The 16,648-nt window shown below is 36.0% G+C and overlaps 1 protein-coding gene across 2 annotated transcripts in view; it reads right to left on the bottom strand.

Moving 5' to 3' along the window:
- The window catches only part of CCDC88A (coiled-coil domain containing 88A), a gene marked incomplete at both ends in the record, with an annotated part of 72,723 nt that overhangs the window by 11,304 nt on the left and 44,771 nt on the right, over nucleotides 1-16,648 (bottom strand). The window contains 11 exons of one of the 2 annotated variants that reach the window (XM_081998106.1): nucleotides 1,628-1,842; nucleotides 2,032-2,124; nucleotides 2,718-2,863; nucleotides 3,232-3,418; nucleotides 4,423-4,566; nucleotides 4,772-5,049; nucleotides 7,906-8,067; nucleotides 8,601-8,777; nucleotides 9,405-9,546; nucleotides 13,498-13,625; nucleotides 14,174-15,244. In XM_081998106.1, coding sequence (XP_081854232.1) covers nucleotides 1,628-1,842; nucleotides 2,032-2,124; nucleotides 2,718-2,863; nucleotides 3,232-3,418; nucleotides 4,423-4,566; nucleotides 4,772-5,049; nucleotides 7,906-8,067; nucleotides 8,601-8,777; nucleotides 9,405-9,546; nucleotides 13,498-13,625; nucleotides 14,174-15,244 — 2,743 coding nt within the window. The remainder of the gene's footprint in view (nucleotides 1-1,627; nucleotides 1,843-2,031; nucleotides 2,125-2,717; nucleotides 2,864-3,231; nucleotides 3,419-4,422; nucleotides 4,567-4,771; nucleotides 5,050-7,905; nucleotides 8,068-8,600; nucleotides 8,778-9,404; nucleotides 9,547-13,497; nucleotides 13,626-14,173; nucleotides 15,245-16,648) is intronic. The other variant, XM_081998107.1, reaches the window with a different exon arrangement.

Raw genomic sequence — 16,648 nt, 5'->3', positions numbered from 1 at the left:
ACTGAATTAAGGGGAACGTGAACAAGGTCCATGGAGTAGAAAATTAATGAGGTCTGAACAACTTCAAACCTCTTTTGAGGATCAGCCACCGTAACCTCAACCATGGCTTGACCAGGAGGGTAACTGCACACTACAAGGTCCCAAGTATCATGCAAAGAAAACTGTCACATAAAAGAGCCCTTCCAAGAACATGAAATCATTGACACAGATGCAGATGGTCTGAAAACAAAGCGTGCACATTCTTGATTGAAACGAACACACTTGGGAACACATCCACTTCTTCAGTCACTCCTGAATTCCACAAGGCTTTCAGTTTCTATGTAAAAGCAACAGTTGCTTTTTTTAAAAGTCAAAAGTACCTGTTTTGAACCTTAACAGGTCCTTACACTGAAAAATGCTAAGCTTTCCAAATTGACGAGTTAGCAATCGAAGTGATAAAATGTACCCTTGAACTTATTATTTTCTTCAGTTATTAAAAAATACTCACAAAAAAAGTGTCCCTGAAGTAGTGTTTTTAGATGTTTTTAACTTTGACTAAGTTTCTGCAATAAGCACGGAAGAAAAAAGTACATCATAATGGCTTTAATGATTTCTAACACAGCAAATTCATAGCTGGCACAAAAACCAGAATATCGATCTGCTGCCTTTTGAAACCCAAGACATTAATTTTTTAAAAAGTATTACAAAGATTTTAAGCAAATGTTAATACACATGTATCCTGATGCTTTTACATGCACAGCCAAAATGCTTTTGGTGCACTGTTATTAAATAGAATCATTACAACCAGATAACTTGGCTGTAATATTATCTCTCAAGTTGTGAGAAATTTGTCAGTTTATGATTCATGATGAGAGTGGGTAACAAAAAATATAGGTAAGAAATGTACGTGGTGCACAGAATCTGGCCTTTTATACTGTGGGCATTCTAATATGATGGCCATCAGGCTCTTCAAGGTTAGCAAATTGCGTCTGGAATATTCTATCCACACCATTGTAACCCGCAGTCCCCCTTTCGGCCACTTAACTCTAATCTTTAGGATCAGTGGCAATTCACATCTTTTTAACAGGTTAAATGAGAGTCTTTAATGTCTCTACATTAACTCTTCCTATTGCATATTCAAATATTATCAAAATACTTCATTGCTGGTTTTGTGAGATGCTAGAGGAAGACCTTCAGACCTTTTTAGCAACTAAAGGATGTTGGCACAGCCACAGCCTGGAAAGCCTTTCAAGACGGGGGAAGGATTCATGCTGGGACAAGAGGGAGAAACAAAACAGGGTCCTAGTGGTGGCACCTGACACACTATCCAAAATTCTGCTCGTCTGACCCAGTAACAGTGCTTGCTTCATCCTACCCAAGCATTGTAAAAGTACTTTAACATTTACATTTAGAGCTACAGAAATGCTAAAAACTAGTTCCTGCCCAAACACTCAAGGAGTTTGCAAGACATCGTGTACATCTGTCATTAACAAATGAATTCAGGCTTAGTTCCTGAACACTTTAAAAATTATCTTTAAAAATCCTGCAAAACACACAGCCTTTTCCAAGCACCTCTTAATTTTTAATCATATCAAAAAGACATTTAGCCAAGGATTATAAAAAGAAAAAAATCTTTTGCAGTACTCACTACTACTCTTTTTGGTCCCCAAGGTCTGGCCATCTTCAAGAGAGTTTGAGCCCACAGAGGAACTATCCTGACTGTCCTGGTGCGGCAGCTGAAGAAATCCTTCACTGGATTCTGAACGGGTAGGCGTAAGGGTCACAGACTTCAAACGTTCTCGATTAACATCCTTTTTAGATTTTATCAGCTTCCTCATTTTCAGAGTAATCCAGTTGCCCCTTCTGTTATCAATAATACAGTACATTTATAATACAATACTTATGCCTTCAGACTTTTCCCAAGTTGTATGCAAGAACACAGACATGATTCTGCTCCCCTGAAGTATAACGAAATCTTGATTTTCAGCTGGAACAGAATAGGTATGTCATGTTTTAGATTTGCGTTTAGTTTTATACCACATAAATCAGTACCTTCTTGGCGGAGATGGTTCATAAAATTTATACTGATCCATTATCTTCTCCTCCAATTTCTCCTTCTGTCGCCTTAATTCATTTAGCTTGTCACTGTAAACAGAAATTAATGATAATGTAGGCTTCAAAAATGCACATATAATGTGTCAGTAGCATGTTCCTTTGAATATCTGTTATCTGAAAGTTGTCACTTTTTGCAAGGAATTCTTCTGTAACACTTGTTTCTTATTGAAAAACTAAGAGATAGAGCAAACAAGCACTCTTACATTTAACGTTATGATATAGAATTTAAAAAATTTCCATTTGCCTTTATTACACAACAGATTTTTCCCCTTTTTAAAAATAATAATGAAGTGCATGTAGACTCTAACAGAATCATTCAGACAAGCACATTTTCTCCTCTCTCAAATTCACTAAAAAAGTTTACAGATTACTGTGGAATAAATAACATTTTTATTCCACATTTGCGTAATCAGTAACAAATACAGTTGCACTGATGCTTTAGAACTAAAAATATAACGTTCGTAGTCTATCCACTTTTCACATATAATTAGAATGTTTATTTTAAAAAGAGCAACATTTCAGAAGTAGCGTACATGTTAATTTCTACATAAAACAGAAGCTTTTAAAAAAGGTATTAGTGTAACTGCACTAATCACAGTAATTTCATTGTTTTAAAAACTCACATGTACTGCCTTTGCTCTACATGGAAGAGATCCTTGCTTTCCATATTCTGCTCAAGTAATGTTCTATTCTGTAGCATTAATGTCTGAATTTGATCTAGTAGATGTCTGTTTTCCTCCTCCAGATTTCCTTTAAGCTGGCTAAGCAGCTGTTAAAATATATGAAATGGTACATGCATATATATGTGAGCATATCTTACACACAGATAATGAGATTATCAAGAAAATTTAGGTCTACAAAGGGTTTTGATAGTCAAATCAAAACAGAAAACTTAACTAAATCATGACTGAACTGATAAAAGCCTCTTTGATGCTTTAAAAAACTTCAACGAGTTTACCCGAGTCCAAATTATTGCCTCTACAACAGGCAAATTAATTTGCCTTCAGACCCACTTCGTTATCTATAAACCAAATGACTAATTCTCAAGCACTTCATATGATTTTATATATCTACAAATACACTTATATAAATATTACAATTATACCAGCCATGAAAAATAGCATAATTGTCACATACCTCACATTGATTATTTAGTTTTGTAGATGTAATATCCAGTTGCTGGTACTGTTCTCTGAGTTTAGAAAACTCAGCTTCTAATCGTGTTTGTTCTAGTTTGGAATTGTTCAATAATGTTTTCAAATTCTTATGATCAGTTTGGAGAACTTCATTCTCTCTAAAGAGCTGACTGTATGTATGCGTAAGCCTGGAATTAAAAGACACCATAAAAGAATACATGCAGATAGAAGCAAATGTATTCATTACCCACACTCCCTCCGAAACGTGACATTTTCAGGGCTCTATACTACTCCATAGAATACATATTAAAAATTCTTACTATCACATACTGTAGGCAAGTCATCTCAGCCTCATTTTCCTAGGTATGCGTTCTGGCTTTAAGCCAAACACTCTGGGTTCTCCGTATGTTTAAAAATAAAGGAGGATTTCTAAATGTAGACATCACAACTAGTTTTAAGACGCCACTTTTCAAAATATAAGAATCTTAGAAAACAGCTAGAATTTCTTGCCAACACAAAACAGTAAGTAAATAGGGATGGTCCAAACTTTGGCAATCATGGAGGTTGTATATATCGATTCCTGGGCTCCCTTTGTCCCTGCTGTGTCCCTTTCTCAAAACAACCTCCAGTTCCTACTAATCCTCCTCACACTCCACCAAAGGAGGGAGGCATTTAATTGTGAGCCTCTTTGCCAGATGAACAGATCTTAATTTCTTGAAGGGAAGAAGTGTCATGCTGTGTAAATACTACTATTAAACCTGACTACTTATGGCAAGCTATACCTCAGCTGCAGGGGTCAAGCAGGGCTTTGCCACCCACGGCACTTCTAACTGCTACTGGCATTAACCTCAGTTATCTTGCCCCTTAAGCAACTCAGGCAGAGTGGCTTCCTCCCTGTACAGCCCACAACCATACTGCACAGCGCTTGGCCTGACGTTCCTCAAGATGCTATGCAGAATTCTGTACCCTCAGGCTATAATAATTATTTTTTGTGTGGGTTTTCCACTCCCTAGTTTTTCTAAAATGATTGTACCGCAGACCAACAGAGTGGGGTTGCCATAAGGTATGGATGGTAAATGTCCAGAATTGCAGCATCAGGTATTAAGAAATCTGAGAGGATATAACACTTGTTTAGACTGCACTGGCAAGTGCTCAGAGCTCTACTAACACACATACCAGATTTTTGCTTTACCTTTCATTTTCATCACGAAGTTTTTTATACTCTGCTGCTACAGTTTCATGTTTTTCATTTTGCTGCAGCATTTTCTCCTGTTCTGTCTTGAGTACTTTCTCCAGTTCTTCCAGCTGCACTTTCTGTTTCAGCAACTGATTGTACCTGCAAACAAAAATCATATTTGAGTTTCTTTTTTGTAATGACAAGAAAATATGGATTATTTTTGAAAAGGTGATCTCTCAAAGTTTTAGGAACTTAATGTTGTATTTGAGTAATACCAATTTCATTCATACTGGCTATACAGCATTTTTTGGTTTTTGCTCAGGAATCTCAGACTCTAATTTTACTCATGCATATTAGTATTTACCTATCTTCTAAGTCCTTATGCTCCACCTCCAGATTTTTGTGTGCAGATTTAAGACTTCCATGTTTAGCAATCAGAGATTCGTATTCAGAAGCTTGGCGTTCATGCAGGTGTTCCAGTTTTTCATGATCTTTGAGAAGTGAATCATACAATGATTTCAGATCCTCACGTTCCTTGAGCACACACTCATTTTCATTTTCTAAAGCAGACTGCTGGATCAACAGTTGTGCATTCTGATTCATAAGAGATGTGCTTTGAGAATTAAGGGTGGAATTTTCAACCTGCAGCCACAAACATTTGACAAGAGTTGCAAATTAATTTCATAGTCTGGATTAATTTGTCCGTCATCTCCTATTGAAAAATTTCTTGAGTTTAACCCTTAGCATCTTAGCAACCTTCTAGTTGTTCCATTACCTGACAATCTTCAATGGTAATGCTTTTTTTCTTATATACCAATAGACAATTCCAATTCAAAATATTCCAAGCATATTTTTATAGCAGTATTGCAAGAAAGCACTTAAGCATATGCTTAAACTGACATGGGGTGGGAGGAATGAAATTATTATTTGCCTCCAAATATGTTAAAATGCTATTTAGATGAGAGGCACATTTTCCTCTCAGCATCGACAGTTCTAGCAGAAAAGTATCTTAGAGAAATGGATCACCAGTGATCCTCATATCACATAAACCTGATCTGTGACGTGACTAAAATAAAAGGAACTTTCAATATTGGCATAGATGTACTTTTTTAAATCCTTATTTTACAGAATCTCCATTGTCACCATAAAACCCTTATTGTACCCACATATCCTTTACAATGAGACTTCAAACAGTAGCATCCATTTAAGAGAGAGAAGGGGAAATAAAACAACAGCACATTGAAGGAACTACCCATATTCTGTTTTAATGAGGAACTGTCATCCACGGTTCTCTTCCAACAACAGTAATGTCAGTTCATCGCTTTATGTATGCGTTGCGAGATCTGGTGGAAAGTACTCGTAGTAGAAATTTCTCCAACAATTATGTCAGAACAGTATTAATGTCTATTAATGCATTAAAGCCTTCAATATTAGACAGGTTAAAAAACCCAACAACAATTTTACTTTGTGTGCCTCTGGAAAGATTAACCTATCTAATCCTTGGATATCTTAAATAATTAATCATACCTAACATGCTTGTAATCTGACCTGTATTAGGCTATTTTCCTTCTCTTTCCTACTCAAGAGATGAAAACCACAAACTACTGAGGCTTCTAATACCCTCAGGGTATCTATTAAGGGGAAAAAAAAAAAAAATCTATCACTCCAGTGCACGCTGTTACTAAGGAACAAATCCCTTTCTGTTGGAACTGCAGCATTCTTTGTTACAGATGAGAAAGCTGAACCTTTCACTGGAAATGAAGTAATGTCTGATGGCAAGTGTATGCTGTGAAACTTCCCAGATGGAACACCGGGCTTGATTTAGTTCAGAATTCCCATTTATTCTTTAAGACATCCTTTCTCTTGTATGTTCTTTATGGGTATCAGAAGAATTTACAGTTGCCTAAGAACAGTTTTGACACAGTTCATGTAGACCAGTTTAGTTTGCACTTCAGATTTAGCTAACAGCTAATCACTCTTATTTTCATGAACATATTTCACCTTTCATTTTGATTTAGAGTTGACGTAGAGTTGTCTTGCAACTCGCCTGGAAGCTACGAGCAAATAGCTGAATTCTCAAGGAAGCAGAACTCCTTTTTCCCCCTATTTGGTATAACATCAGTCAGTCACCCCCGGCAACAAAAATTACATTGCTTGTTAAGGTTCACCACAAACCAACCCAACCAACCAAACAAAAAAATTAAAGGAGGAAAATGATTCCTCCTCACAATTCATTGCCTCAATACTTTCAAATATCTACAGTTAATTCATTCTCCGCGTTTATCAGATAGGAGAGGCCTGTGTTGTTGTGCAAGTCACAACGCAAGAAAGAAACTACACAGATATTCCTGTTTTTTTGACAAATGGTATCACAATACTCAAGAGTTCTGAATCCCAGAGATACATCCCTCATCTGTTTAAAACGGTGTATTTCCATGCCCACATCCACTCATTTTTAACAACTAGATGAGACACAGTGTGTGCAGAAATGTTCTGTTTTGTTCACAGGCTTGCCAGCCTCAAAGGGGAGTCCTGTGCACTAATTAGATTTCAAAGTGGTAGATAGAAAGTGCGTATGTCGTACAACTGTGTTCTGCTTTCCAGAAAGGGACAGGATAATAACTTGAGGCGTTCACAAAAAGCATTATTTGTTTACTCGTTTAAAAGACTCCTTCACTCTGATTTCCATCCACCCTCCATAATTTCTGACATCGTTTACTATTTCTACTGAATTGTGGACTTTGCAGTCTCCCTTTAAGTAGTTTTGATTCTTAGAGCTCCAGAACGTGTTAGATCCATTAACAAGAATATTTAATTTTCTTAAATATTTAAGGGGGGGGAGGGGCAGGAAGAGAGAGATGTATTTAATAACCCTGTTAAAGTATGAGGAATGACATCTGAATTTTGGCCGTAAGAGCTGCAAGACTGTGTGGGCAACCATTTTTATAATTTCCATGGTCACACATTAACTTTCTTGCCTCTGAATTATCTGAATTCAATCTGCACATATTTAGGTAGTTTTCAAAGGTTCTTTCTCAAGTCTTCTGTACTTACTAACATCTTGATTTTTCTCTTAGGTATCGCTTTTACTTTTTTTTTTTTTAACTCTATTTCTAAAAATAGACAAAATACTAAATTTATCAGTCTCTTTGGACACGCTATTTCCCTGACCTAATTGAGAAGTAAAAAAGACATTTAAAAAAATTATCTTAGAAGACTGGATAAGAGAATCTACTCTACTCTTAAGTATAAAGTCAGGAGTTGAAATTGGACCAACATGAAGGATTAAAATCAACTTCTAGAAATGTTGTTATTGATCAGCAAAGAAAATGCTATTTGACTGCTCTTAGTGCAGATTATTTGCACATTCCTTCTTTTTCCATGTCTGGCCCAGAAGCAAAATGTGACTTACAATACATTATTGTCATTAGTTTTAAAGCTTTCATGTAAAAACCTTGAATTTATTTTATTTGTGAAAGCAAAATAGGCAAGTATTACCTGCAGCTTGGCATTTTGAGTTTGTAGAGTTGTATTTTGTTCCTGTAGAGAAACAGTCTGTCTCTGAAGTGCAAGAATCTGAGCTTGCAGATTGCTGTTCTGTGTCTCAAGTTGCTTTAATTGTGTCTTCAGTGCTTGCTTCTCTGCCTGCAGTGTAGCATTCTTCAAAAATTAAAAAAACCACCCAGAAAATTTGAGTTCACAGCTGCTGACCGAACTTCAAGAAAAAAACCCTTATTTCTCCAAAACAAATAAAGCAGCATGACTTCACAGAGATTTAAAGGGTGTAACAAAACTGTAAATCACCTTATATAACAAAGTAACACACAGTGATATTATCACTACAAGTTAAGATTGAAAAAATGGGTAACTAATATTGTACCTATGGAGAAATAGTAATCTCCAAGACTCATGTAAATAAATATTATCATTTAAGAGGGATTTAAGAGATATCTGTGGATTGAAAAGGGCAAATTCAGCTTTCCACATTTCCTTTTAAAAGCTGGTCAAGTGCTTTACGGCATCCCTCTGAGCAGAATCCAGCTGCTTTCATGAACTATATTTAATTCAGATTCTGCTTGGTACATAAACTATGTGATAAATTGCATACTTTCTTAACAATACCCTCATTCATATTACTGGAACAGCTCACAACAAATAATTAAAACCAGAATAATATTTAAAACACATCTTACATTCCTTTCCACTTCAATTAATCTATCTTTAACTTTCAATAATTCTCTAGTAGTTTCCTGATTTTCTTTCTCCCACTTATTGACAGACTGATTTTCTTCTCCACTTCTTGGAGGAGAATTCTGAACCATCCTTTCCTCTTCTTGTCTTTGCTTGAGAGCTTCATAGTTCTTTTTCACCTGAAATTATTTAGGACAACTTACATTAGGTTTAGAATTTTCCATTTTCTACATCCTAATTTATTACATGACTTTTCCAAGAGCAGAAAGTGCCATGTTACTGTATTTATAAATTTGCTTTTTGTGTATGTTTGGGGAGATGATGTACAAATTATTTATGGATATGGATAGCTTAATCCTAACAAACACTTGTCTAACAGAAAGAGATCTCTATTTTCTATTTCATTTCAGTGCTTTCAACCGTATCCCTCAACATAATAAACTCCTACAACCAAGGAGATTGTATTTCTTTTTTTAACCAGTCCACTCAGGCTGTTCAAGCTAGATCAGAAAATGTAACTGAAAATGATGACTTTTGGCACCCCAAATCAAATGAATTTCAGATTATTTATCCACCTGACATATTCAATGACCAAGAAATAAACTCAACAACTTTTTATGCGATTACAACACTGGGCCTGTATTACTGCAGTCTTAAAAAGGAGTCATACCTTTGCCCTGCTTTACATTACCTGAACAATGCCCATCTTTTGCTGTCTTACACAAAAGGTCAAGTGTAGAAATAACAATAGCTGGTATAGGAGTAATTTAATCTTACAGTTAAAAAAAAAAAGTCATTCTCCTTACTGTTTTAAGTTCCTGACGGAGTTGCTGGTTTAAATTTGTTGATTCTTCTAAACGAGCCTCCAAAGCAGCAATTTTTTCTTCTTTTATTTCGAGAGACTTCTTGAGTGTGGATTCTAATTTTGACTCCAAAAGCTTGTACCTACTGGTCAATGACATCACACACTAAAAAGTCTGTATTTCAAAAAATTGAGGTATTTACATTCTTAAGTCCTGAAACAGTAGCCTCATAGCTACATTAAAAAGTGCTTGAATGCTTACTCTGTTCAAAAGCATGAAGACATCTCAGTATTAATATCAAGTCCTATATCTAAAACAAACGGAAGATGGTACTCAAAAACCTTTCTGAATCCTTCTTTCTTTTAAACATATTAGACATACAAAAAGCCACGTTCAGCCACACCAGTAGGGTGCTGGCTTTATTTGGATCATTAGCGTGTGTGTGATGACAGCACTCTTCCTTCTGGCTCCCCTCCAGTGAATCCAGTGGGGACCTGAACTAACTTAGAATGTGAAGTATTTGGAGAGCAAGATTTTCATCAATTTCCATTTCCTGCCAGCTCACAAAGAGGAGGGCTAGGGAAGGAGACAGAACACAGTACTTTGCAGGTGCATACTTGTTTGATCTATGAATGTGCAAATTGCTCACTCAGCCCAGCTGCTGGTATTTTAAGACTGTTACCACTCCTGATGTGTAAAGCTTCCATTTTTTACCATACTTACAATATTGTAGGGCACCTAAAAACCCAAACCACGTATTTGGGAGACAGGTGGTCAGATTTAGAATGTGTTGGTTTAGAACAGTATCTCCTTTTCAGAAAATACTGAAAACCACACTCATTGATCCCTTTTAAGCAGTTCAGCCACTGTACATGTGCTCAGAATCTGGAAAACATCCCACTTCTCCCCACAATAGGATAAAACAAAACAAACCACTAATATCCCCCTTTTTAATCTTGACTGCTGAAGAATCTATCACTTTAGTGAATGGAGTAGATTGCAAGAGACTCCTGAATGAACAACTGCATTAGATCTAGTCAGGAACTGGAGCAGAAGACCAATGGTAAGAGAATTAATAAGTAGAAAGCTGTCCAGTAGCATCATGTAGTAGGATGAAAATCCTAGATTTTAAGGTATGACAAGTAATTCTCAGGGACTTAAGAAACAGTAGGCAGTCTGTGACTAGTAGAATAGATAGCATTTCATCTTCTTGAGCTGAAGCATATATCCAGCTACAAATAATAATTTCTGTTACTGAAAAGGTACATGATTATGTAAGAAAACAAAGAAGGAAAAAGATTAATAGCAGAGATCCAGTATCCAGTTTCCTTTTGAATACCTAATAATGAAAGATGGTACAAGTTTTCTAATATCACTGAGATTTGGGTATTTCAGATTCAGTGTCATAATCCATTAATCTTTTGTCAAAAGACAACAGCCATTTGAAAGGCAAGAGAAAATGGAAAACACTTTGAAGTTAACTTGTCAAACATGGTCAGCTTAGGTCCCAACAGAAGGACTCTGAAGTGCTACCAAAAACATTCAACAACAACAACAAAACACAAACAAAAAAAACCCCACAGCTCTCTCCAACCAGGGAGAGAAAAATTGTGCATTTTTTATTTCTGTCATTAAATTGAGAGAGGCAGACCAAAAATACACTGAGAAGTAATTTTGGCCATAATGAACTTAGCTTTCTACAGGCCTGATGAAACGATTGCTAATGCCTCACCTAGGTAATAATATTAAGAAACCAATGCAGGTACCTTTTGGATGAGTGAAAAAAGTTAAGCATAACGAAAAGCAGGACAGTGGCACAGCACAATTTCAAACCAACCACTTCGTAAACAAGTATTCCACATTCACAATCATCCAGCTCTACATGAAGTTGCTAAAGATAGGTCTACGTTCTTGTTTCAGAAGAAGCTCAAAACAGCATAGCCCAAACTCCTTCACATCTAAACTATTTCCTCACAAGCCTGAGCTCAGAGGTAAGCTCTAGATAATGTTCTGGGTAAGCTTCAAGATACGAAGCTTACTGCACACCTCCTGACAGATCAGTCTTAATAGCACATCATACCCAGCCTGATATCCAAATAGCCTGTACCATGAAATATTCCATCTGCTTTTGTGGTGCTTTCACACAGTCAGTGCTGGACAATCACATTTGCCATAAATACCTTTCTAGACAGGCAGTATCTCCTGCTGCAAAGTAATCTGCAAAGAATTCAGCATGAGCTGTTCTTACGATGGTGCAGGTGAGCAGCACCAAATTACAAGAGATCTAAGGCCAGCAGCAGACATGTGCCAAGTGCAGGTCAGCCAGAATGCCATGCTTGAGCCTGCTACCTGAGCTGTTCTTAATATACAATGTATACACAGCAAAAAAAGGTGCACTGATTCCTTGGAAGAGGAATACCCATTAGAAGTGCACTAAGCGAAGGTGGCAGCAATGAAAAGAAAATTACTTAGTTGTGTAATTCCCACACACAGCTAACCTGGAAGCAAAGAAAGAAATGGAACAGGTCATGACAGGTGCCAGAAGCATGTTAAAATTTCCTTTACATATGATAATTTAATGAAAGGTAGACAAGACTCCCCAGTCCACACAGACACGGAACTCCAAATTTTCTTCCAAATTATAATTTATAGATTCATTATAACATCATTCTGTAAAATGCAAAGGAAACACTACTACTATATGGCCCAAAGTCTAATTCATATAATGCCACAAACTGACCTATGAGAAGCGAACCCACAGCATCTGATCTTTAAAAGTAGAAGCACTTGTAAAGAACAAGTGCCATTGTCTGGAACGTAGAAGTAGACTCACAAACCTTTTCATGTAGTATAATTTGCAAAAGCACCTTTACAGAACAATATTCTCTCTATTTGTGGGAGCACTCACTCCAATAACCTGGAATCTAGAACGTGATTTGGAAAAATGTTGCTCAATCTGGACTTCTTCATCTAAGCAGTTTAAGCTTCAACTCAGCTCAAGGACTCATTCTCCTTTATATGGTATATTTACCTAAAGACAAACCAAAAGCATACTATGCACTGCAAGCTACACAGTAATGCTTAAATCTGAAGAAATCAGACTAGCCAAAGTCCTGAGGACTTTTCTTGACAGAAGAACGCCTCATCTGTGAGCTGAGAAAGGTAGATGAAAGACAGCAGCAGAGAACAAAAAGGGGGCAATAGATTCTCCATACAGGATTCTGGCACCACCCCAGTAACAAAGCACAGGCAGCAAGAAAGGGAAACTGCAGAAAAATGTTGTTTGGTTTTCTTTTGGTATAGAAGGCCCAAAATCAATCTACGTGTTCGTGACAATCAGTTGTAATAACAGATCATGACAGCAGCATTTTTTTTTTTTTTTTTTTTGAAGAGCACAACTGAATACCATCATGAAATAAAGATTGGCTAGAAGCCCATACTAGCCTGCTTTTCTCCTGTCACAAATTTTCCCTAAATCCCTGCAGGATAAGACAGAACACAACATACAGTAGAGGAAACAGATGTCAGGATAGCAGTTGCTTTGTAATGGCAGGTGTGGTAGAGTGATAGAGCCAGTATGAAGTTCTGGAGACATTTAAGTATCGGATACTTCCCAGCGTGTAAGTGGGAATGCAAACAGCTTCCTTTTGGTGGGAAGAATTAGAAGGAAACAGTCATAAGGAAATAGTGAGACAGTTTAAGGTAACCATTATGTGACAAAAGCGTAAAAAACTTTTCTATCAGTCAAGCAGTCAAAAAGGAAAAAAGAAACCATTTTGGGCCTATTTTACTGTTACTGTTCCCGCTGCTAACTAGAACATAAAACGTTTTAATTATACATTACCTGTATCTACTGACATGCTTCAAAAAATTTCTTTGTAACAAAAAGTGGTAACTCACTCTCACAGATAGCTGAATGTAAAAGCACATCAACTACCCTATTGATTTCAAAGAACAGCAAGTTCAATTTTGGGTCTATTAATGTGCTTTAAAATCTAAAAGTATGCACAAAAGCAGTCCGTAAAACCGTTTCATCTTTATGGATCAAAAAGACCCTAATTTCTACACTGATCCAGGTAGGCCTTGACATTCTCACCTGTCATCACTGCTCTGTTCATCATGCAAGAGACGCTCCTTGTTTAAACCTATTTTTTCAAGTTCATGGGCAAGTTTTTCCAGATCATTGTTCATTTGCTGGGTCTTCAATTTTTCATTCACCAAGTCCTTACACAGAAAACATTACAGTATCACCACAAGGAAAATAACGCAGTCTTAATTCTAGAAGTGCCAAGGCAAGAGTCTTTTATCACTACATGACTTGAGTAACTCAGTGTTAAATCTAGTTTCCTTCCAATTGCTAACTTTCAGCTATATCAGACATTGTTAACTATAATATATGATTTCACTGTAGTTGTTTTCTCTCTTCCTTTCTGTAGAACCTCCTTTTCAAATTTGGTCTGGAAAATTACAGTGAAGGGGAAATGTTTCAGACAGAACAAATATGAGCATGAAGAATCTGAACAAAATTCATTTAACAAAGGCTCCAGGACAGTCTGTAAGCAACCTTACAGAATTAAGTGTTATATGGTTCTATTACTCTGTTTCATTATGGTGATTATATGTTTTGATTATCTAACACTTTCCCTACTGTAATCATTACACAGATTAAAGCATAAAACAATACAAAATACAAACTTTTTTCAAAACTACAGATGTAATTTCTCTACACTACAAATAGATTATGACAGGAAGGGCACCTAATTTCTGTTTACCTCTCGTAAAGTGACAAGGGTTTTCTTATCAATGGTAGCTCTCTTCACGAGTTCTTTATTTTCTTTTTCAAGTTCTTTCAGGCGTACACATGACTCTTTATATACAACTATTTCTTTAAATAGAGATTTATTTTCCTTTTCCAGGTTACTAATTTTTACATTGTTTTCTTCTAAAGTACTATCTTTAATTTCCGCTTGTTGTCGAAGCCTTTTATTTTCTTTTTCTAGCTGTTTCTTATCCTTTTCCAGTTGAGAAGTCTCTTGTTCCAACAACTTATTCTCCTTTTCCAACTGCTCTAGGCGCTTACTAGAGATTTTTAACTCTTCTAAATTCTTTTGCAGAGTCTGATTCTCAGACTCTAAATCTTGTAATTCACTTTCTAATTGCTGAATCTTCTTATTGCTGTTTTCAAGGGCTTTCTGTAGCCTTTGGTTTTCTGTGTCTAGGCCTTGGTAGCTGACTTCCAAGCGTTCCGTTTTCTTAAACGAGGCTTTCATGAGTTCAAGGCTTTTCTTAAGTTGCTCCTTTTCACTCTCCAGTTCCTTATTTTCTAATTGTAACTGTGCCACTTTAATGCTTGTGCACTTCAAGGATTCAATTGTTCTTCTTAATTCCAAATTTTCTTCATCGAGTTGTGAATTCTCCTTTTCTAAGGATTCTAATTGAAAAGTGAGATTTTTTAGGCTATCCAAAGTTTTTTTTAGTTTTCTGTTTTCCATTTCCAGGTCTGAGTTTTCTTGTTCTAAGGCCTCTATCTTCTCACAAGTAATTTTTAAGTTAGTGATTTTTTTCTGTAATAATTCATTTTCCTTTTCCAGATGATGCAGCTCATTCTCAAGTTCTTCTGCTCTCTCCCCTTTCTCTTTGTAGTGTTCCAGTTCTTTCCTGACTTGCTTTTTTTCAAATTCAATCTTATTTAACTTACTACTGGTCTCTTTAATAGACTCATGAAGGATTTTATTTTCTTTTTCTATTTCTTTCATTCTCGCTTCAGCACTGATTTGTGAGCGTTGTCTCAGAGAAGCTACGGTTTGATTCAAATGTTCATTTTCTTGTTCTAATAGCTTAATCTAATTTGGGGGGAGAAATTGTAAACTCTGGTGAGCAACATGCCAACAAGTAATTACTTCCATATATAAAACAAAAGTACTATGATAATGAGATAACATGGTATTTCCCTTTTAAGTTTTTAAAAAATTTTCTCTTACTCTACCAGTATTTATTTGCAGCATTACAAGCATTGTGTAGGTATAAGTTTGGCAGCAAAATACGTCAAGGTGAATTATCAAATATCTTCCTCTTGGATATTAGTAGATAACATAAAACTAATGAAGCATAAACCAAAACAAAAGTTGTATCTATTGCTTAGCTTAGTTTAATCTTCATTTGTGTCTACCCAGATTTAGATTATTTTTCTTAAACTCCCTACTTTACAGACATATGTGTCCACAAAAAACAAAACTGCAGTCAATTTCTAAACCAAACTTGAGATGGAGGGAGGTGTGGGGGCTGCAAAAGTGTCTTTATTTCACTTGGAAAAAATAGAGGTGGTCTGTGGGATATGAGGGCATCCTAACATTTCGGGTAGAAACACATCGAAGTTACATTAATTTTTTACTTAAAAAGAACCCTTGGACATGCTGGTCCAAAACAGCTTCCAGAGAAGGTAAATCATATTAGAACCGAATTTTTTCTTAGATAACATATTCCCAGATCTACTTCAAGGATAAAGGCAACAATTACATCTTAATTTTTAGTATCTCTTGATTTTTTCAGTTACTCCAAAGCATTTGAAATTGTTTGGGTAGGTAACGACAGACAGCAAAATCCAGAAAGCTGCTTAAATCAGTATTTAAGAATACACTAACAACATAGCATCAGGGATGTTTCAACAATAAACTGTTTTGGAGAAAAGCAAGAGTGCTAGTTCCAATGAAAACCAGACTGAGAAAATTATACTGTTCTTTCATATTTAAGTCTGAATGTAACTATTAATTACAGGATCTACAGCTCCATTCCCAGCAATGACAAACTGTTCTGAAACAGTTAATAAGAAACTAATTAACAGGTGTCTACAAATACAACTTTGTAACACTTTACATAACCTGGTATGTTACTGAACATGCATAATTACTTTCTGTAAATTCTGCTTCTGTAGTCCAAACTTAACAAAAAATCATGATCAGTGCCTCCATAATTTTTCATGAAATCAAATGAACCTTGTATAGTCGACTCCAGTAAGTGTCAGCACAGAATTTGTAAAAGACATGAAAGATGCTGCTAACCCATCACAGCTCCTAAGTATATTATTTTTAAGCAGAAATAGTCCCACTGAACTGTCAGTCCTACTCCAACATGTTAAAAACAATATATGTATCCCTGATGGTTGAAGTGGGACTTAAGACTTTTTCCCGAAAGTTCTAGTTTTTCTCCCTAGAGTACACTTTTAATACAATGTATAGATCAATTATAAT

This window comes from Phaethon aethereus, assembly GCF_964289735.1.
Source record: "Phaethon aethereus genome assembly, chromosome: 3".
In the NCBI taxonomy this organism is placed as follows: domain Eukaryota; kingdom Metazoa; phylum Chordata; class Aves; order Phaethontiformes; family Phaethontidae; genus Phaethon; species Phaethon aethereus.
Note: the sequence above shows the minus strand (reverse complement) of the source record. Positions and strands in the feature narration are given on the sequence as shown.